The sequence below is a fragment of the Ammospiza caudacuta genome, chromosome 1 (assembly GCF_027887145.1).
Source record: "Ammospiza caudacuta isolate bAmmCau1 chromosome 1, bAmmCau1.pri, whole genome shotgun sequence".
Classification (NCBI taxonomy): domain Eukaryota; kingdom Metazoa; phylum Chordata; class Aves; order Passeriformes; family Passerellidae; genus Ammospiza; species Ammospiza caudacuta.
The window spans coordinates 69,576,619-69,599,541 of NC_080593.1; the positions used below are offsets into that span (position 1 = coordinate 69,576,619).

The 22,923-nt window shown below is 38.6% G+C and overlaps 1 protein-coding gene across 2 annotated transcripts in view; it reads right to left on the reverse strand.

Annotated features, from left to right (window-relative positions):
* Nucleotides 1-22,923, reverse strand: part of FARS2 (phenylalanyl-tRNA synthetase 2, mitochondrial) — a 228,900-nt gene that overhangs the window by 86,503 nt on the left and 119,474 nt on the right. For both annotated transcript variants that reach the window (XM_058804220.1, XM_058804226.1), the window contains one exon: nucleotides 7,379-7,539. In XM_058804220.1, the coding sequence (XP_058660203.1) occupies nucleotides 7,379-7,539 (161 nt within the window). The remainder of the gene's footprint in view (nucleotides 1-7,378; nucleotides 7,540-22,923) is intronic.

Below are 22,923 nucleotides of genomic sequence, written 5' to 3' on the forward strand. Positions count from 1 at the left end.
CTCACAGTGTAGCCACAAAAGTAGCTCCTGTGGTACATGTGGAACAGCCAAGCAGAACAGCACATGGGAACATGAGCACTTGGGAAACAAAACAAACAAAAAAAACACCTATGCTTCTCATCCTAACACTGTGAGAAACAAGGCTCTGGAAGAAGTGGTAACAAACAAAGCCACCAAAACCCTTCAAATGAAGAAAAGTCTCAGCTGTTGTCTCTGGACCTACAGTCAAAAGAGAGGACATCTGCCAGGTGGATACACTGGTATCCTACAAAGCTAGCTTCCAAAATCCCCTGTGGCAGTTGCTAAGTTTATTAGTAAAGCCCTGGACCTCTCACATAATTGAAAATCTATAGGAAACACAAAATTACATCCAGGTTCTGGAGTTACCTGCCATGACATAAAAAATTTACTGGTGTTTAAAGTGTGTGTTAGCATAGACAACAAAGTAAGGATGAAATATTTTTGCTCTCTAAACATATATATACATATCCACACATACTCCAACCACTCAAAACAAATTCCAATTATGATAGTTGTGTACAAAGCAGAAACTCCTTACCATTAAAAAAAGAACAGCTCAAATCAGCTATTTTGCTTCAAGTCACCACCAGCTAAATCTAAACTAAATGTACTGCTGGGATGGGACAAGTCAACAGAGGTGAACAGGAGAGTTTTCGTCTATGATAAGACTGTGAAAACAGCATAGACATACTTGAAGTATTTTCAAGCAACATAGGTGGAAGAGAGTGGTGGTTTTGCTGATGAATGTCATAGGCTTGTCTGTACATCCAACTGTTACCAAGGTGGCTGCTAAATGGATTAAATGGATTTACTTTGCCCTTTGGTACTTCAGCAGACAACATAGTACATAAGATAAATACCACCAACTAATCTAGGCAGAAAGGGCTATTGACATTTTTTATTTATTCATTTTATTTACTTAGAAAAGTACAAGCAGAGAGGAATGAAAGCATTGCTGATTTGTTCAGGTTAAATGGGAGGCTATCAGTGAGACAGGATAGCAGTGGGTGGGTAGAGGGGTGGAAACAGGGTATGTGAGAAAATCTGCATCATTGGTATTAGCTCAGAGGGCAGCAGCTAGATTGTTGGGAACCACATCCTTGTCAGTGCTTATTCTTACCAAGAGTTTCACTAATATGCTCTCAGGCACATGGTGCAATTCTTGGGTAGCCCTGTGGAAGGCCAGAAGCTGGACTGTGATGATCCTTGTGGGTCCCTTCCAGCTCAGGATATTCTGTGATTCTGTGAATATCATCTCAGTACAGCCTTTGTCACGGGTCAAGGTTCTGACACACTAAGTGTTTCACAAATCCAGAAGCAGAATTGGAAGTCCTCCACACTCATCTCAAAACTGATGATAGTACTTTAGAGACTAGCTTTGATGGCTTGCGGTCATAATTTTTGTGGTCACTCATACGTGTTGATATTTCAAAAGGAGATCAGGAGTAGATGTGTACAGTAGAAAACCCAGGAAAACTTTCTGATTATCTAGAAAAAGACTTCTGCATCAGCCTCAACTGTTTTTGCCATAAAACTACTCTCCTCTCCTGTGTCTTTCTTCCCTTTTCATCCCATTCCTCCGAATCTGCTCTTTAAACCAGAATTTTTCATATTGCCCCCAATGCTCAAAGTACAGCACTTCTCTCTTTTATGTTCCTTTTACTTTGTCTTATATGAGTGCATCAGTGCTTGGTATTCAGTCCCATGTGACTGTCCATCCCATTTGCTCATTCTGAGCCCCTACTTTCTCCTCTCCTTACTGTGTTTTCAGCCAATTTTCTTTAGTTGAGAATGGGAATTCAAGTTCTGTTTACTCTCAAGAATTTTTCTTGTTGACTTTTTTTACACAAGTCTTGATCAGTAAAACTGGCTTAGAACAAAGATTTTGCAAATTGAGTTTATGGTTTGTCAGATTAAACTCTTCTTGCTCATAACAGTCATTTTGAAAGCTTCCACTGCTTCAGCCCTGCAAGGTGCTGATCACTCTCAGTTGGATCTCAGGAAATGTGGAGATCTCTGACCTGAAGCTTTGGCTGAATTTAGGCATTTGGGTTATGTTTGACTGAGCATAGGAACTATTGCATTGATTTAAATGGGACTGCTTGCAAGTTTAAAGCTCAGCATGTGCTTCAGTACTTTGCCTGGCTGGGGCCAGAGGGCTCAGATTCCCAGAGCTTCAATAGCAGCACTACCTACAAATGACAGAAGATAGAACATCCTGATGAGAAGACTTGACGATCAAGTGATTTCTAACCCAATCGTGCAGCTTAGTGCGGCATCTCTGCAATGAAGAAGGCATTTTTGCTCACCTTCCATGCACATCCAACACTAAAAAAGGAGTTTCATGGTGTTCTGCAGAGCACACAGGCAAACCTGAGATGATATACAGCACTGTAAAGTTTTATTGACGTTTGCTTAGGATGATCTATGTAAGTCACTCTTAGATATTCAACCTTCCCAAAGTCATGCCAGTAAAATGTTCATGCTACAACATCATCATCTATTCTCTACTGTACCTCCATGTGCAGACCCACATTATATATCTTCAATTACATCAAAACTATCTATACAATAAGTCACAGTCAAAGCTATACCTTATTTGTTCAAACATCCAAGCTAAATTTACATACTAATGGTTGCATATTTGGCTTTAATAGATGAGATGTACTATTAGAAAATAAACATAATAAATGAATAACCATTTTAGCATGAAGTCACCTAATCTTGATGAAAAATATCTGAAAATGCAGCAACCAGGGAATCTATTTAATTTTTATTTGAAAATAACGCTAATCACAGACTTAGAAGATAAAAATAAATTATATGGAGTAGCATACTAATGATGGATCAGGCAGACCCACCATGTGCAGTGAATGCAATAAGATCAAACTGGTTGAAATGGATGGTATATACTCTAGATGCTCTCTTCCTCAAGCATGGAATAAAGGACATAGACCAGGATGGTTTAATTTGCTGAAGTTTCCCCTTACATTTGACAGTGCATTTCATTTTCAGCATCTTCTAAAGCTTCAGGACAAGCTGTGTGTCTCCCAGCAACAATCAGGCTTATGCACAGGAAAGATGCACAGGGATGATTTCTGTCCCTGAAAACCGAAAAGTGCACAGTAAGGTAGAAAAGTTGGATTGTCTAATGGTGAACAAGAGGGCTCACATGCACAGCAAACAGTGCAAACTGATTTATGCAGTGCTACTCCATAAATCCTTTGTCATCAGAGCAGGAGCTTAATTCCTACAGCACCCTGAGCAAAGGCAAAAGGGAGCAGGCAGGCCCAGCCTTTGCTATCTTGAACAGGAGGAAGAGGAGCCTGCTTTGATTTCTTTCCAGTATAATGAACCACTTCTTTCCACACAACTACATATTTTTGATTATTTTGATCATCTCTGCTATCCTCGACTGTTCACTCTTCAAAGCAGAAAGAGTAACCTGGATTAGGACTGCATACACCATTCTGGCTACAGCTGTGCAGGAGATGAACAGTGTCAATTCAAGTTGTTTGTCAAGACTCCTCACTCCACTTCCAAAGCCTACTATCCCCTCAGGTCTCCCAGCAGTGCTTCTCCAGGAGCCTTTTCTCTTCTGGAGCCATTAAAATGATCCTGCTTAGAAAATCTATTATTTTGAGTTTTGAAGCTACCAGGTAATTATAAAGGAATTGAATTTCGAGGGACTGTGAGTCCCAGCAGGCACTTGGAAGGAGCAGCCCCTGAAGATGATGGCAGGGGGTGATAAAAAATAGGTGGTGCTAGGCTTATTGCAGAATATTACAGATAACGGAGAAATGAGGAAATCAAGAAGACAGCAACTCCTATAATCTCACAGAGGGAGTTTTGCTAGAAACCTGATCCAGTTTCCTTTTGTACCACTGCCAGAACAGCCATAATCATGCTTCTGCTTGACCTCAGTGCAGACCACAAGGTTCCTCAGCAATTGAAATAAATAACTATTTAAAACAACAGCAGCCAGAGACACTGGTAGCATCAAATGAAAGTGACTTTGTGAAGGGAGAACACACCAAGAGTCACTCAACATGATGTGCCACTTGCTTGCCTTGGCAGCAAAATGATGAAGGCTCCAGGATCCAATCCTGCTGCCAGAGACCTTTCTTCTTAATCAGCACCTTTGGGCTCACCACACTACATCTGAACTGAGTGCCTTCCTTCTCTAAATGTCATTTCATTTTTGTACCTTTCCTTGAGACTTGTCAGCCCACAGACTTTTTTTTTTTTTTTTTTTTTTTTTGTAAGAATGCTGGCTCAGCATTAACCAGAAAGGGGTTACATGGAACTGTGCTCAGGGCCCTGACAAACAGAGACATAACACAGTGGGCTAGATCAGAACTGAGCCTTTTGTTTTATTACATTGTGCCTTGCAGGCTCTTGGTCCTTCCTGCCCTGCCCATCCTCAGCCTTTCATTTCACAGCCTGAGCAGAAGCCCTACACAAACAATTGAAAGCAAGTTACCAGACCCTGATCCCCACACTGCTGTGACTTGTGTCAAATTATAGCTGAAGTGATTTGCTAATCCAAACCCAGGCAATAATCTGATCAGTGGGGAGAAGCACTCTAACACTGCTGTGCTGAGCGGCCACAGTGGTACAAGCACTGTCAGCTTTTCCCAGCAGCTTTTTGACCTACTGAAGCCTGCACGCATGTACTGAGCAACTAATGACAAAGGGAAAAATCTGACACATTCAGGCTGTTAAAAGGCATAAGACATATACTCTAAGTCCCAAGAAAATGCTCCAATTAAATGCAGTTTTTGAGCAAGAGTATATTTAGCCCAGCTAAAGGTTACTGCTATGCCATGTGGACTTCATATATTTGAAGAACATTTTAAAGAAGAGAAAGAAAAATATTTATGTTGGTGGACCATATTCAGATTATAAGAAAGGATTTGGAGGAGTTCCTAAAGGTTGAGAGGTCTTCCTCAGTTAATCACATAAAGGGTGGACATTTACCTGGACCTTCTGAGCCACAGGATTCAATTTCTGTTGTGAAAGGCTCTCAAAATATTTGGTCTGTCTTTGTTCAGTTCAGTCAGGCTGAAAAGTACTGCATGGCCTTGCACGCAGAAAATCTGCCACTTTTAAAATATCCATTGAGATTTCTTACAACATCCACACTGGAAGACAGGCTAAAAGTTTTCTTTCGAATATCATATGAATAAACCATGTGATTCATTAATTATGACTCTTTAGCAAGCAGACAGGAACAAAAGGTCTGCTAACTTGGTTTTACAGCATACCTGAAAAATAACACAGAACAGAAGAAAAAAATGGAGATTTTATGGTAGCAACGAAGAGTATTTCACCGTATTTTCATTTGAAGGGTCATTAACCCTTTAGAAAGCAATGCCAATATGTACTAGAAATATGTACAGCACAGAGCTTGAAAAAGCTCAAGGTAAAATAAGAGATAAAAGCTGGATATAGACTTGCTTTCCAAACAAAAACCCAAGCTTGCCTCCATTCTCTTATCTTCAGATACAGAATTGAAAAATGTAAATTAAGAGTTGGGGAGAACTACCAAAACTGAAGGTGAAACATCCAAGTCAAGTAGGTGCATGTATGTATTAAAACAGAAAGGAGGAAAAATGAAAAAAAAAGAATAAAAAAGAATAAAAATAAAAGAGATATAATAATTTAAAAGTCCCTAAGCAGTACCTTATATCAGAGAAAAAAAAATATTTTTCTAAACCATTGGCCATACTCTTTCTTTAGAAAAGAAAAAGAACTAAAACTAAGGCTACCAAACAGCACCAATTAAAAAAGAAATCACATTCAGCTTCCTAGAAACCATGTACTTTCCTCTGAGGTTATCCACAGTAACCTGTGCCTTTGCCATCTTCAGATTACTTCACTACACCTGACTTACCTAAAACTGAACACAAAAACCACATGCAGCTGAGAGAAGTCAGACACCCAGCCCTCTCTTTGACTTAGCCTCAACATCAGTCCATAGCATTCCAACAATCTGGGCCTTTCCCCAGAAGCCAATCTACTGCAAATATCAGTTGGAAGCTTGGATCCGCAATCTTAAAGCAAGCCAGAAATCTCATCTTAGCTCCATCAGATTGCAATCTATAAACAAAACTACAAGCTCAGCAGCAAAGCAAATCAGAAAGACAGGGGCTGAAAATGAGACTTGAGCATTTTTTACTGAAAAGAGCAACAAACATTCTGTAGGAGATCAAAGAAACCTACAAGCCGACAAACCTTCAGGAACAGTGGCAAAATCATGTCTTTCTGTAAGGTAACTAACTGCAGGGTGAATGCACTAATGCCAGTTATCACCGAACAAACAAATTAAAAAACCCCAATCAACCAAAAAAATTCCCCAAACCGAAACGAAAAAAGGCAAAACTATCCCCCAAACTTATCTCAAACAGTATTTTGATGCTACCAAACAAGATATGCAAGAATTGACATGAATTAAAAACAAATGGATGGATGCTGCTACTGGTGTGGAGATTACTCAAATGTCATCTATTACTGTTGATTTTCCCTTGAATAATTACATTCTTAAAAAAACATAATCAAGCTGTACACAAACTAAACCAAACTTGAGCGTTTCAGACTTTGTCAAGCATCTATGTCAGCTCAACTCCCCCAAAGAGCAGCTGACACCACCTGACTTGAACCTCCCTGTGCTCCTGCTAAAGAGTATTATGGAAGCAGCATTTCCACTCAATCCAGTCATGCCTGATTGCTTTGTGAGTACAAAAAGCAAGACAAGGTTGCTAACTACAAAAATCACCACAGCAGAGGAGTCACAAAACAAATATAAGCTGAGCCTGCACTCTCCCCTCTAATGCCAGGAGAAAAGAGCTGACAGTGAAAATGGGAAGGCACATCCACAAAGAATTTGCCAAAGGTTAACATTGCAACTCACATTGACATCAATGATTGTAGAGTGAAAACAATGGAAAAAATTGAGAATGTGTTGTGATCCTTGAGTGCTTTGCATCAGACACATATTTATAATGAAACAGAATCATGGACACAACTCAAGAACATAACCAAACCATAACATAACCAAACCACAGGCCTAAATCTATCCCTATTCTGGATATATTTAGAAGTTAAATATATGCTTAAGCATTATTCAAAACGGGGATGTTGACTGGGTATCAGCAGAAACTTAAACATTATCTAGTTGAAAAAAATGTTATTATCAAAAGCTGGATTTTACTGCAGTACATCAGAGAATCACGATAGCTGTAAAGCTGTTGCACTAAAATCTAATCTTTTAACGACTCAGAATTTTAATTATGTGATATTCATTAGGAATGCACATACATCACAGTAAATTATTATCATGTATATGTAATTTTACCTGGAACTTTACTTTTTGCCAAATGTGAGGCCCAATAAATTGTTTCAAGAAGCGTTCATCTTCACTCCAGAACAGTCGGATGTCAGGGATATCGTACAGGATCATGGCCAGCCTCTCCAAACCCAAGCCAAATGCCCAGCCAATTTTATCCTGAGCACCAGCTGCAACACACAAGATAAAAATTCAAGAGCTTAAGTTCACAACATGGAAAATTACTGATAAAATGTTCACCCATTTATTAAGAGGGAATAAAGAAAAAGGTGAAATGCAAAACCAGAAAATCTTACAAGTAAGTGTCAAATGAATGATCTAAAGGCTACAGGACAGATCCTACTTAAATCAAAAAGTGCAGCAAGACTGAGCACATCACTGAGCCCAGGAACCAAAAGTGACAATAAAACAAAGCCACAGCCTTCACAATCTGTGTCCAAAGTTTCAGACAGGCTTGAGAAATGCAGCATAATGCTATACATCACTACCATTCACTGTGCTTAGAGCTGAGCATTTCCTCACTTGACTCCGCTGTTTCATAAGACTCACAAACATGAATTCCCTGTTCAGAGTATTTTCCTTGGTCTGACAGACCAAGTCAAGCCTACAGAGCATTAACATCATCACCAACATTTCAAAAGACCATAATTGCCTCTTTTGAGGCTTCTGGAAGAAACAGAGCAATGGGATGTGAGGCACTGTTGCATTAGCATCACACCTCCAACCAGGGAAATCCTGAGCTGCTGTTCCTGGGAAATGCCACTGCTCTCACATTAACAAGTCTCTTTTATGCAGCACTAAATATAAAAGGACAAGAATATTTAATAAAGAAAAGCTGTACAGATATTAATGATGCAACATTTCTGTCAGGAAAGTAAATATTCATACCTTCCTTCATTTATAGGGCAGGAGCACTGATTCATGCAAATAGGGATCTTTTCAACACAAAAAACTAAGTCTGTGTTTAGCCATCAGCCTACTGATTTTGAAATCAGCTGAGAGCCCAGAAGCCCTCACAAAGGCTCAGAGCTTTTAAAAACTTAAACAAATGCCTAAACAAACACACCAGCTGAATGGATGTGTGCATGTGTGACAGACTTGACTTCACACCATCAGCACTTGCAGTGTGCTCCTGGGTCACACAACATCACTGCACATCTCACAGCTATGCACCAGGGCCACAGCAACCCCTCCAGTATCAATCTGAACTAATTTTTTGGAAACTTTGAATTCAGCAGCTTTCCCAACTTCCGGCAGGAAGGTGGAAGCACAAGTCTTATTTCTGACCCTTATCTGCTATCAGAAAGGAAACAGCTCCCATTGTTTAGGCACTGATGACAGACATGCTGAGTTATCCTGTTGTGTTCAATGCTGAGACTAAACAGGCCTGAGTTCTGTTCAAATAGAGGGAGGCATACCAAGCTTGGGAAAAGAGACACACTCACAACTTCAATTCCATTAATTCACCTGAACTTGCCTATTTTTCTGGAATAACAGGTCCTGGGCAGAGGCTGTGTCTCATCTGCTGTGTCAGCAGTATTGTGCTGCCACAGAGTTACATAAACTTGTAAGAGCACTTCATAGAGGAGTCAGGATATTCTGCCTGACCCTCCTCGTGTGCTCAAAGGTAAGATTTTGCACTTTCTGACATTTGAAAGCAGACAGTTCATCAACTGAACTGTGGAAGTCCTAAAAAATAGAGGACTGGGTGTGAACTCATGGCAGAGATGCTGAAAACAGTGCTTAGACCAACCAGCAGACTATGAGCAGCTCTGACTCTGGAAACATGCAATCCATGCTACATTATATGAAGAACTGCACAACTTGCTTCTGCTGACTTTGAGAGAAAACAGAGTGACTACAAAGAACATATTGAAATTTGTATTTGGGAGCAATTCTGAACTTTGACTTTAAACATAGACCATAAACTGCTCCTCTTCCATGCTAAAAGTACTACTCCTCTCCATACACCAGTATATTAATTACATTTGTATGGCTGTGAAAAAGGGAATATAATTCATTACAATGGTGCTGCTTCTTTAAACTTTCAGCTTGCCTTTCCTAGATCAGCAACTCCTGCCTCAGTGACAGAGCTCCTATTCATTCCAGAAGTACCAGATTTTCACATACATATGGGCATTTGTGTAGATCAATCCCCTCCTCCAGATGTAAAGTAAAGCACCAGGAGCAATATCCATCAGGGTTCTGAATGGTCACTGCTTACTCTCAACAGAGGAATTAAACTTGAAACCTAAAGATGCCAGATTAAGCACCAGCATTATTAATTCACAGATGCTCAATAAAGTATACATGATGGGGGTGATGATCGTCCTTCCTCATACTAGTGATGATTCCTGGTAGATCAGACAGGGAAAAAAATATGACAGAAGAGAAGAACAGGTGTATATTCTGATTAGCAAAGCTTTGCATTTATAACTTGAGCTTTTTTATTATTTTGATATGACAATGGTTTTCACTGTAACACCTTTTTCCTCAGTGACTTGCTATCAACTTGAACTCTGCAATGAATGTCTTGATTTTGTATCAGCAACTTTTTTCTATTCTGGTTTTCTTGCTTGGTTTGTTGGGGTTTTTTAGAAGGACTGGGACACTTCACAGGTTTTTTATTCATAGCAGACAAAGAAATTCTGCTAGCTGCCTAGCAGCTCAGAGCATTGTCATCTGAGCTATGATTAAACACCTATTCACCAAACTGAACTTGTCTTTTGGATGATCCTTGTACAATTATCAGCCTTCAAACCACAAGCTTCTCAAATGTCTCCAGTGAAAGCTGTATCAGTGAAGAATTGCCTCGTCTCAGATAAAATAAATGAAACAAAAAGGAAAATTCAGATTATTAAAATTCCTCTTCAAATCAGCACTAGCAAATCTCTGCACTCTGAATCTTCAGTTATTTTGTTTCTGATCTCTTCTCCAACCTTCTATTTGTAAAGCTCCAAGTCAATGAAGCATTCACTTAAGTCATTTGAACAACTTCCTTGGGGGACTCAACAAGATTAATGCATGCTTCCAAACATATTTCTGACTGGAAATTATCAGGTGACTTAGAAATTAAATGAGCCAGTAATCATCCTGTTGAGGGAGGGAGCAACCCATAGCTTTCCCAACACAAATACATGTTTAAATGCACCAAATTTTGGCAAGTATTATGCAAAGAAGTCAAGTGAACGTGAATCAAGAAGACAGGAAGAGTGAACACAGAACAGCATTAAACATGGCAAAATTAAAATTGAGGTTCTGATGAGGGGACCTGGCCAAAGCAGCAGATTCCAGGGACCTGGTGGGGCAATCATAGCATCACTGCTTGAAATAACACAGCCCAACAGATAAAGATTTCCTGACACATGAGCTTTCCCAAACTGGCCATCAAAGATTTTTATACTGCCAGGCTCCTGCTGCCTCACATGAAAAATTTGACTCCTCACCAGAAGAAAATTGCTGGAAGCTTTGCTTGTCAGGTAGCCAAAAGATGGAGGAGGAAAGGATAAAGCAGTTTGACTGGCTTCCCACACTGGGAGCTAGGACAGCCCAAACCTGATGTCAGAAGGTTGCACCATTGCAGCTCTGTCTAACAGAGAAGCTCAAGAATCCTTATCTTCCTTGATAAGTCATATCTATTTATCCTGGACTTAAGCTTCAAGCCCAGGTGAATCAGTTTACATGTAATGTAGACCAAGCAAGTCATTCTCCAAAAAGCAATGTTAAATGAAAGTTAAATTTGCTCAGTCAGGATTGGAACCTTCCCAATTATTCACTAGGGCATAAATAATGACCTGCCAGAATTAATGGATTATATTGCCTTGAATCCTCAGAAAAAAACACAGACAGAAACACCCACCCTCTCAAGGAGTGTGAGGCAAGACATTCTGCTCTGTACAACAATTTAAAGACATAATTTTCAACATAGTACTAGTAACAGGTTTACAAAACCTTTTTGGTTTACATTCCAGTCATACTTATTTTTGTATCGATACCGGCTTTTATTTAAAAATTTTTGCTACTTCTGTAAAACTGCCAATAAAGAAATCTTTCTTTCAATAGACCCTAAATTGGGTCTTCAAATTGTCATACTCAGCAGTTACTGAAAAGTGAAAGAAATTAAATTTTGATCTTGGACTGAGGCAAAATCATGAATACACAACAGCCTGCATAGAAGGTGTTCTTCACAAAATGCACAAAAATTAATAAACCCAAAGTATGAGTAGCTGAAATCTGGGATGAGCTCCAGAAGCAAAGACCTGAATTTGATCTCCTCCTTTCAGTCCAAACTATGACTCTTAATGGAGCCAGTTCTAGAACTGAAATGGTGGGAAGAGGGGTGAACAGATTCTCAAGGGCATGTGGATTACGCATCATGTTTTACCACACAAATCAGCTTTAAACTGTACAGAAAGTAAGTTATAGACAAAATGAACATGCAACTTGACACAAAATACCACAAATTCTGGAAACAAATGCCAAGGCCCAGATTTGAGTTCTGTGTGATTAATGGACAGCTTACGAATCAGGATTTGAAAAACAAGTTCTGCAAAATAAATATTTACTTATTTCTAGAGACTAGGAATGCATAATGCCACAGTAATGAAGCAAATGTGTTTACTTGTGTTAAAAATAAGCCATTATAAATTATTTCTTTATTATTTACCTAAGTTATTTCAGCTAAAACTCCCATATGTAGGGAGTAAAAAGCTTTACATGGAAAAAAAGTAATATTAAGGTGTTAGTCAAATAGAGAAGAGCTTCTGAAACTGCAAGGTCATGTGGCTGGAATCTTAAGCAAGTGAGGCCAAAAAGCTTACCCAAGTTTTCTCTGAACTCCTCTCCAGAGAAAGCAAAAATCAGGACCATCACAGTGTTCTCATGTAATTCGGTTAAAGTGATACATTCAGGCTCCCGTGTGCAACTCAGCTTAAATTACACCCTAAAATGAGGACTTGGCATTCAGACTACGCATGCTAAAAAAGCCACTCTTCAAAAACTCAAGAAAAGAAGTAAACATTCAATTATGCCCATTCTATGTAAAGAGAACTTATCTTTCTGAATCTCATCTGTGGAATAATTTTCTAACAATAATAGTCACTTTGAGACCACAGCTACGTCTCCTGGGTCAGACTGCTCTGTTCTGTTCTCTCCATTTGCAAACTAAGCAAAAGAACTTTAAAGGTTTCGAATAAGTTTTCATAAGTATGTTTATTTTTGTTCTATAACCAGAAGAACCAAGTATATACTAAAAGAACAGTCTGCTTAAAAAATCTACCCAGGGAAGCCATCCACCAGATTCTGCTTTCTTCTAATACATAATTAACATTCATTCTACCATTTTACCAAGATTTCAACAGATCAAGTAGCTGGGAAGAAAACATTTCTGATAGGGAGAAATTAATGACCAGGGCAGAAAAGGACAGGAAAACAAGATGAGCAAGAAGAGAAAAGAGTAAACCAAAGCAACAACAAGGAGAAGCTCTCCCTATTTTTTCCCACCTTCAATTGATACTTTTAACTTCAATTTTTTTCATCTTTCTGTTTCTGAAGTTATGAATTCCTCAGTCCTCCTTCCTTGCTCCTTTCCGTCTTCCTACTTTTTCCCAAGACCATCTCTCTGGTTCCTGCAAGCTCTCCTAAGCATTCCCAACATAATCAATGACAAATCCACCATTAAACAGAACCTTACTTACATCCTAGGATATTTTTTCAGTGTTCACAACTATACACTGCAATAGCATTCCACCTTTCAAATTATGTATAATAAAGCATCCACTTAACTCCCAAGAGCAATTCAAGACATTAGTCAGTAACTATAAATACTTTAATGGTATATGGTTTTCTTTTTCTCTGTATTTCAGCCTGCATAGCTGAACAAATGGCTTGCTTAGTTTTTGAGGGTTTTTTCCTTACTCCTGTCTCAAGGCTGAATGTTTTCAATGGATGACAGTGCAATTTGCTGTCCTAATTTATGTCACAGAGCAAAAAATTAATTTACTCATTCATTCTTTTCCCCCTGGCTCTGCCTGCAGGCTACAGTATTGCTCTTTTTGTTCCTTGTAAGCAAAAGCAAACTCCAATTCCTTTTTTTATGTTTTGTTCATTCAGGAAAAGCTGGATTTTGAGAGTTTGGGCTTTTTAATATCTTCTAATATTGTTAAATCTCCCTAGACACTGGGGCTACGAGATTTGAAAAAATAAATGCTATAAAGGAATACATGAGGGGTTCCCACATAAGAGAAAGACTAAGCCTACAATACAGTTCAGAAATTCAATTATGAATCTCTTTTTTCAGGGTGTAAGTACAGATGGTCAAATTCCCTTCACATATATTCATTGCTCCAGATGCAACTTTCTTGGGAAAATTTGACCAAAGTTGACTTCTTAGTGTCTTACAAAATGGCCTTTTCCTGCAGAACAACAGACAGAGCAAGGAACAAGAACACGAAGATCATCACAATGTGGGATAGTCTTCACAAGATTAAGACATCCTCAAAAGATCCAGAGGTAGCAGTTTATCTATCATAGCACAGGACACTGTTCAGCATGTTCAATATCCCTGTTCAAGAATCAGAACAGCCAGAACACCTGCATATATATAAAAAGGTTAAAAAATATGTTCAGCTGACAGCAGCACACTCTTGTGATTACTCCAAAAGCTTGACATTGCACAATAAATTCAACTTCCACAGGCAGGGACTGATACCACATTTTGTTTTTCTACAGCATGTACCATAAAGAAGCCTTGAGTTTATGACTGGGGTTCCTTGGCTTTACAATATATAAAAATAATAGACAGATAAGGTTTACGATTTAGCTCCTCTGCCACAAATTCATTCTTGGGAAGAAAGTAATGAAAAGCCTTATGATCACTTAGGCATCACTTTTGTTATAACTGGAGTTGGGATAATAGTCCTTCCTTTCCAGATGATTTAGGTAAGACACACAATAAATGTAAAATATTGAATTTCAAAATCTTTCTGTCAATAGTTCTTCAGTATTCTGATGGTAAAGCTGAGAGAAGATTTCATACTGAAGTACAGCATTTATAGTCCAACTGCAATGAACTCCAATGAATTCCACTACATGTGTTTCGTATCAGCTCTGACAAGATTCTGGGTATACACAATTTATTTATTTTTAAGAAGGCACAATATAAAAGGTCCGGGTGTATTTAAATGTATTGTCACATAGCACAGGATCAAACCATTTTGTTCAGAAGCACTACTCCCAGTTTTTCTTTCTTCTTACTAGAGAACTACTCCATCAGCTCTGTGCCACAACAGCTTGAAGGACATTTCTTACTTTTGCTCACAAAAGGCTCTTCAAAGAGTGGCTTCCCAATCCAAGCCTACTCATTGATCCCCCATCTTAAAAAATTTGACCATTGATGTTGCTGGATAAAATATTTTCTGTCAATAGGTCTCATGCTATTAAAGACATAGATGTGATTTAAACATGTAATTACAGACATTAGCAAATGGGATTTGAAGACAATGTCACAAAAGACCCTCTTGCATTTCTCTCTATATTGCTCTCGAGTTCAGTGTTTCCAGCTGGCATTTGTCAAACCTGAACACCTGCAAATACCTTTATCTGCACCTGTAACACAGCTAGGGATGCTTAACTAGTGTTCTGGTACATTTTGTACACAGGTATGTAAAAAGGGAAAGTATATAGCTGTAGCACACACACCTCAGGATACTCAATTCTGTGCCCCAGGAAAAGACATAGCGAGCCATGTCCTGCTCTTCCTCCTGAGCCCAAAATCTCCTCTCATCTTCATGTTCCCAGGAGCACCCAGATGGGGCAAAATCTGAACTTAGATATTAGGTTCTTCACTTTGCAGTGCACTGCTTGACTTCTGTGAAGCAACAACCCTTTGAAATGCATCACCAGGTAAAGGACTTGAGCTGTGCCTAATCCTACACCTGCTCAGAGGTCCTGTCATGTCCAGAGCTCTTCTGGGGCAGAAACTGAAGGGTTTCACTCAAGGGAAAAGAGTTCTCCCTCCCACTGAGTCATGTTTTGGTCATTTACAATTTGATGGCTATGAATATATTCTCCTGGGACCTGGGGAGGCTTCCAAGCAGATGCAGAGGTATCTGCAAGAAGATGCTGAGAAGCAACATAATTCTGGGCAACACTGGTGGCTACTTAACCAGTAACTAAACATTGCAAAGCATCTGATCTAAACCAGATCCTTCAGTTCTACTGTAAATAGGGAGAGAAGACCCAAATAATTATTCACTCTATCATAAGAAATGCAGAAATAAACACTTAACTTTTAGACATGTAAATCAGGCTAGAATTTGACCCTATGCATTCATTTCAGCTTCAAGTTTTGCTATGAAACTAGCATCACTGTGTAATTACAAGGAAAATAACAAAAATCTTTCATCTCAGAGCAATCACCTCATGTTAATATCTCTTTTAGATTTCTCTCTCAAATTTCTTTTAATTAGTTTCCTCATTTCTAGCAATTTCCTTCATCATTTTGGTACTCATATGATAAAAACACAATGGAAATTATGTTCCAAGTACTCCCCTGTCCTTATTTCCCTCTTCCTGCACTGCACAAAGTATCTATAGCCACTTAAAAAACTAATTATAACATATGTAATTTATTTCAAGTCATCTTATTCATCAGTAATACTACAGAATTACAGCCAGACCTCCATGCTTTTCTTGTTTATGAGTAGAACATTTAGGTTAGTGATTAAAATTAAGCCACCATCTCCATATGAAATAGGTGACAAAAATGTTTAAGTAATTGTTCTTTAAAGTTCAAAGTAACTCTTTTTCATTTACTTAGATTTGTACAAAATTAATGAATTCTGGCAGCAGTACCTTTTTTTCTCTGAAGTACAATGATTTTGTTAAAAGGTGACATAAATTGTATTAAAATTTGGCATAAAGTGGTTGAAGGAGCTTCACACAATCCAATATTACCAGCTATTAGAGATGAAAGAAATGTAACATCATAAAGTCTCACCTAAAATATATAAGAAAAGCTTAGGAAAAGACAGAAGAAAAAGTTTTGCTTGAAATCCTTGAAATAATTAATTGAAGCACATTAGCTGTTTTTTGCAGAGGCTTCTTTCTTACTCTTTCCATGAAGTTTACAAGGCATGTAAAAGATGATGGAACACATATACAAGTGAGGGATGGGTTGCAGGATGACCTGCCCTCTGCCTAGCTATACATACATATACACCTAGGTATTTCTACTCTATAGAACAGTTTACACCATTACACAGTGGTCAACAGCACCAAAAAGCTTTATTTACCAGTGAATGAGGAAGGATTTTCCTTAGAAAAGATTCAAAGAAGACTAAGGCTGCCACATAAAGCACTCAATCTTTCATAGCTACTTGAAAAAAAGCCCTATGTTTCTCCCACTATGTTCATATAAATTCTCAGTTTTGTCTAATATTTTGTATATGTAATCGAGATGTGTACACATGGAATTACTCTACAATACTTGTAATTATATTACACTGATGACTCATAAGAATGTGATGATATACAACAGAATACTTCCATTTTTCAGTTTTCAATTTAAAACATCCAGAAAACGGCCCACAAAAGTGAGCCTTAACACAACACTTGGTGTTTCAATGAAACATTCAGATATTCTCAAAAAGTAGAATTAAGGTTGCCCGAGGAACACTAAAATGCTCTCATCTTAGCAATACATTACGATGCTGCCTGCAGTGAGACAAACAAGTATCAATCTTTCCATGAGAGTTTGCTCTGTTCAGCACAGAGAAGAGACAATGGTTAATGGTCCCTGCTCACATTCCTTGCATTGCTGATACGTACCCCAAGTGCTTTGTGCACTGAGCAATACTCAAGCCGAGCTCTGAAGACACATTCTTTCTTTTATGAGCTTCCCAATGAAGCATTCGGTTCCACAATATTTAAATGTTTGCAAAATATTTGATGTCTTTTCTTCCCTTTTTCTGCATGTCTTTGTAAGTTGGGGAAGTATTACTGTCTCCTGTATTGAAGCTGCAACTTGGGCACTTGAAGATCAAAAGCATTAATTTTGCTCCCAATCTGACATACCTGGGGCCTGATGTTTCTGAGCACCAAGGAGATCATGGGGTTTAATGTGTTCAAAGAACAGCTCCCCATTACTGCAGCTGCTGCTGTGAGCAATAGACACTTCTGCAAATCAGACCCCCTGGTCTCAAGTCAGGCACTGGGACAACAAAAAGCACACAGTGAGTGGCCACATGCGAAAAATTTAAGTTCAAAGATGTTGCTACACTCAACGAGGAACTTTTTTCTTCAGGAAGGAAGAGAAGGCAGAGCAGCATTCAAGGGCACAGACTGCTCTTTCCTGCTGTCATTAAAGGCACCCATTTCATGCTTCCTTCCCAACTACTGCCTTAGTGAGGCAGACACTCGCTAGAGCAGTATCCTCCACGAAAGCAGCTCAAATTCATCCACAGAGGAATGATTATCCTGGAAACTGAATCAGATAATGGTCCTCCATAGGAGAAGAAGCAAACTCAGCAATGTTCTTTGCTTTCTAAACACTCCTAACCTCCCCTCGCCCTGTTCTGCCCAGGATGCTGTAGGATGATGAATGTTTCTCTGTGTCATTGGGGTACAGCACAAAAGTTCCAAGGGAGCAGGTCTCCTGTGTCCTGGGAGAGTGCCAATGGATGCCTACAGCCCTGGACTGAACTGCAGAGAGCCTGACTCAGCCACATCCATCCCATGGTGAACATTGGATGAGTTCAGCTGACAGCAAGTCATGGACCAGAGAGCCCACACTGCAAGTCTGCAGAGGAAACCAGAGCTAAACAAACTCCCAGGGATGAATGTGTCTGAGCCCTCCACCCCAGCAGAGATCTGCTTTACCCAGAGGCCCAGACTCTCAGAAAGACAGTACTGCTTACTGAACACAGACACACACCTCTTCTATGCCTTTTGCCTCCCCCCAAAATAACAGTCTCCTTCAATGAGCACACAAACCTGCAAATAAGGTGGGCTAAAGACAGACTTAGACTTGACTAGAAGTTGATTCAAAACTACAGCAGTACATAATCACTGAAGTCAACAGGAAAAAACCCAAACATGCAGACCTCACTACAGTTCCTTCCCCACCAAACATCACCTCATTCCATGCACAGAGCAGGGGCGTGGAGGACAGACCACAGTCTCTACCCCAGAGTCTCAGCAGGGATGCAGAGATGTGCCCAAGTGTGTTCTCTGAGTCACTGTCACAGCAACTCAATGGGAAAGATCTGACCTCCACTCAGTGAGTTTTGTGTCTTCCTTGTGGATGGTGTGCATGGAAATATTCTGATAAGCATACAACATAAAGGAAAGGATACTGCTTTGATTAGATGGTATTTTAATTCACTGCTAAAATATTTAAATGAATTATCAGAGAAGGCTATTTATCTGCTTCTCTTTCTGGACTATAAGAAGAATAATTTCTCTTGCTCATTTGAAGAACTGCAATTTAAGACCCCTTATTAAAGAGATTCCCTTCTCTAAAAAAGTCACTAGCTCTCTAGATAATATTCCTTTTTTGCAGTTGGTAATTAATCTCTTGTTATGCACTGAAGTTAATTTTGTAAAGGTAGTGCACCACTGACACCTAAAGAAATGAATGATAAAGGAAATGTTAGACCCCCTAAATCTCTAACTCCTATGTAATGACAATTAATGAAATAGTATTTTCTACTGGAATCTTTTTTTTAAGCACTAGACAAAGAGGATGCTGTGTTTTTAAGATTACCTTGCCTTACCAAGTTGTATATTTTATAGCCATCAGAAATATAATTAAAAGAATAATCTTTCTACAAAATAAACATACAGTTAGTATTTAATTATATCTTTTTTTCTTTACAGTTTGAAAATTGACAGCAATTGCTATAGAAACTGATAACCAGTCTGGTAATTTTTGCCCTGTACTTAGGTAGAGAAGTCCATCCTGAATATCAGTCCCACTTGTCAATAGAGGAGAATCTGAAATAAATTAACATTTAGTTTTACAGGACAGATACTAATTGGGTTTCTATTCTGTCACTGTGTAAATTTTCAGTGACCTTTCCAAAAAAGAAAGAACAAGTCAATAGAAACTGTTTCTTCTTGACTTTCTCCACCCCCATTTTAATTTTTTTTTTAACAGCCATCTGGAGTTTCTTAATCCCTTTACAGAAACACATAGTTTCTTTTTTTTTTTTTTTTTTTTTTTTTTTTAAGGTAGGAAGAATATGCTAGGCAGTTTAGTTCTTTTTTTTTTTTTTCGTATTTTGCATTTTACTTTAATGGAGGTTTTCCAAGCTTTTTATCACAACTACCATATTCACAGCAAATAACATCAAGTTTTCCAGCACAAAGCAGCCTTAGATCTTGCTTCCCTCCTCACTCTCTCCCTTGCTCAGGAAATGGAAAAAGAAAAAGCAACAAAATAAAAACACAGAGGGGTCACCTTTTAACAGCTGATGCACATTTGTACATCTTGTAAAGAAATAGCTGAACACATACTAAGTTTATCTTCATATACCCACTGAAACTCACTGAATAACAGCATTTCTAAATGTAAGTTATATCAGCATAGCTGTGGATAAAGACTGAATCAGCTCAAATCCCATCACTCACTGTGCCACCATGGGCTCTGAACCCTTCCCTCTGCTGGGCAAGGGATCTTGCGAATATTAAAGGCAATGGAAACCCTCAGCTGCTTCAAAAAGTGGCATGACCAGCTCTAGGAATCCTCTGCCTCTCTCCTGAAAGCAAAACTGGATGCACACGCACGCAGCACGGGAGGCAAACAGGAGGAATTAAAAGTCTGAGCGCAGTCCCAGAGCCGTGACCTCACCAGGATTACAGACACGAAGGGACAGCTCACTTCACTGCAGTGATAGATGGGTACAGGCTCTGCTGGGAGCAATTTAAAACATGACTGAACAAAGCCCAGGGCAAACTGCTCTGTCTGGACTTGTGCTGAGCAAGGGGTTGGACCACAGAGCTCAGGAGGTCCCTCAGACACACATGATTCTCTGAGGATGGCTTTGTGTGTGTGCTTGTAATTCTTTATAGGAAAATCATGCTCAGTCTTTGCTTAGGAGGAATTTTCAGGCAGGAGAAAGCTCAAAATACTAACCTCAACAGAAAATACATAGAAATTACACACGATTCCAGTGGGCTTTAAAAGAAAAGGAGCCTGCAAGACTGCATCATAACATTGCCAAAGAGGGTAAACATGGCACGGAGACTTTCTTTCTCAATAGATTACATTTTAAACTAATATGCCCTGAGCTCATTTACATGCAAACTCCCTGTCAATTTTTTCTGCAGAGTGGTGAATGGTTAAGCACATCACTTGGGTTTTTTATACGGCAACATCCTTCAAGCAGCACCTTTGGCTTACCTTCCCCATGAAACCACAATCAGAAGAACTTCTATAAATGTCACTTGTTATTTATGGAGCACTTCATCATTTCAAGGCAAAGTGGACAAACACGTTAATATTTAACACAGCTCTTGGGATTATGGCACCATTTCATAGATGAGACAGAAAAGGGCTGCAAAATCTCCTTTAAGAAAAGCTGACTTTGGGTGCCAATTCCTGAGCTTCTGGGGATTGGGAGACCTAACAAGTTCCTGCCATACAGGTTATGCAAAGTGTCTAATAATTTATGGTATGTAGGAAGGACTCTTAGTCTTAGAGCCAGAACCCACTACTTAATCTTTTTTTTTTTTTTAAATGAAAACAAAATTTCACACATGGACTCACACACTCTTTATTGTAGAACATTTTACAGTCAACAAGATTTTAAGGGTTCCCACAGGTTTCTAAAGATACCATATGTCCAATTACACAAGAGACTGAATTCTGCAAAGGATCAGCTAACATGGTAAACTGCTGAGCTTCACATCCTGTAAAATCTATGCAGTTCTTGAAAACAATGTTAAACAGTATTTTTTGCCTTCTTTCCTTAGATCTTTAGAAATAATTATTTAGATTTTATTTTAATATTTTGGAAGGCCAAAACCTGTGCCAAGAACACAACACTTCCTATCATAATCACAAAATAAATCACTCAAATCAAATAGATTGTGATGAAAACACACAAAATTTAATTGAAATTAAATATATGAAATAACAGGTATTACCAAATCAACACACAGGTACTTAAAACCATCTAGATCAAAGGGAATTACATGTTGCAACTCTTCCACTACTAGTAAGGGTGGAAAATTGATAATGCAAAGCAGAAAACTCTCCTAGAAGACAACCTCACCATCTGGCTTATCTCAAACCCAAAGGGAATTAAACAATAAAAGATAATAATTTTCCAGCAGTGATGGAGCAGTGCAGCGTGGGGGACAAGAACCAGGCACAGCTAAAAGACTAATGTTTATGAAGTATTTTTGTAACATAGTTCTTTATGTCTTCTAGCAAACATCAAGCCTTAGGGAAGTGCTACAATTAACCTTAGCTTCTAAATGATGAAATTTGAAGTATACTGGTTATTTGCTCAAAGGAACCAAGTGACCAATTAACTAAGTGAACAACATGACTCCAAATTATTCATTTCTAGAATCGACGTCCGAATCACAGAAACGCACTTCAACAGAAGTTTCTGTATTCTGCCCCAACTTTGTGAAGCTTTTGAACTTCTAAATGTATTAAATTCCTCAAGGTGATGCTGCGTTAACAGAATCTTAATTATACAGTTTTAAATTAGTTCATCTAATCAATAACCTACTAATACTGTTTTTGAGGAATTTGCTATGACAAACTGAAAACAAGCAAGAATCTAAGATTTGCATTTAAAATTCTTAAACAGTCCATTTTATCAGAAGAGAATATAAACTTCCTTACTAATCTCAAGATTGGACATATATTGAAAAGCTACGCATAATAAAATTCATGATTCCAAGTGTGGAGTGTACTGTCTGTGTGGGATAATAAGCATCATCAGGTTTTGGTTAATCAGCAAACTGGGAAGCATTCCTGGCTAAAAAGAATGACACAGAATACTTGGTTACCACATTTCCCTACTGTAGGTTTTCCCCTCGTTTTTCTCTGATACAAATGTTACTGGCCATGAGACAGACCAGTGAGATTGAGCACTCCTCAGCTGGAGCACAGAACTTGATAACCTTCCTCATCTCTTTTTCATTAACATACTTTTAAAATATGCATACCTCTAAGAATGCAAACCACAAAATCCTATAAAATTCTTATAGTTGCACAGGTATGACTTAAGATTAAATTATTATAAACACAAGAGAAATATCACAATTTCATTTTACTTGTCAGTGTCTAAGATGTATTGCACACGAGTTGCAGATAATTGTAAGAGGTTTTTAGCTTCTGAGCAGTTTCCATCATGACTGCCTGCTTTCCTGAACAATTTAAAATGTCATCAACCTTTTAGAATACAACCAGATTAATCAAAGTGTCCTTGGATAATTATCACATGAAGTTACCATCTATGTTCCCATAAGCTTTCTTTCTACTAAATATACGTAATTCCCCCAAGCCAGGTAAGATGGGATAGGCTCTAAGACAT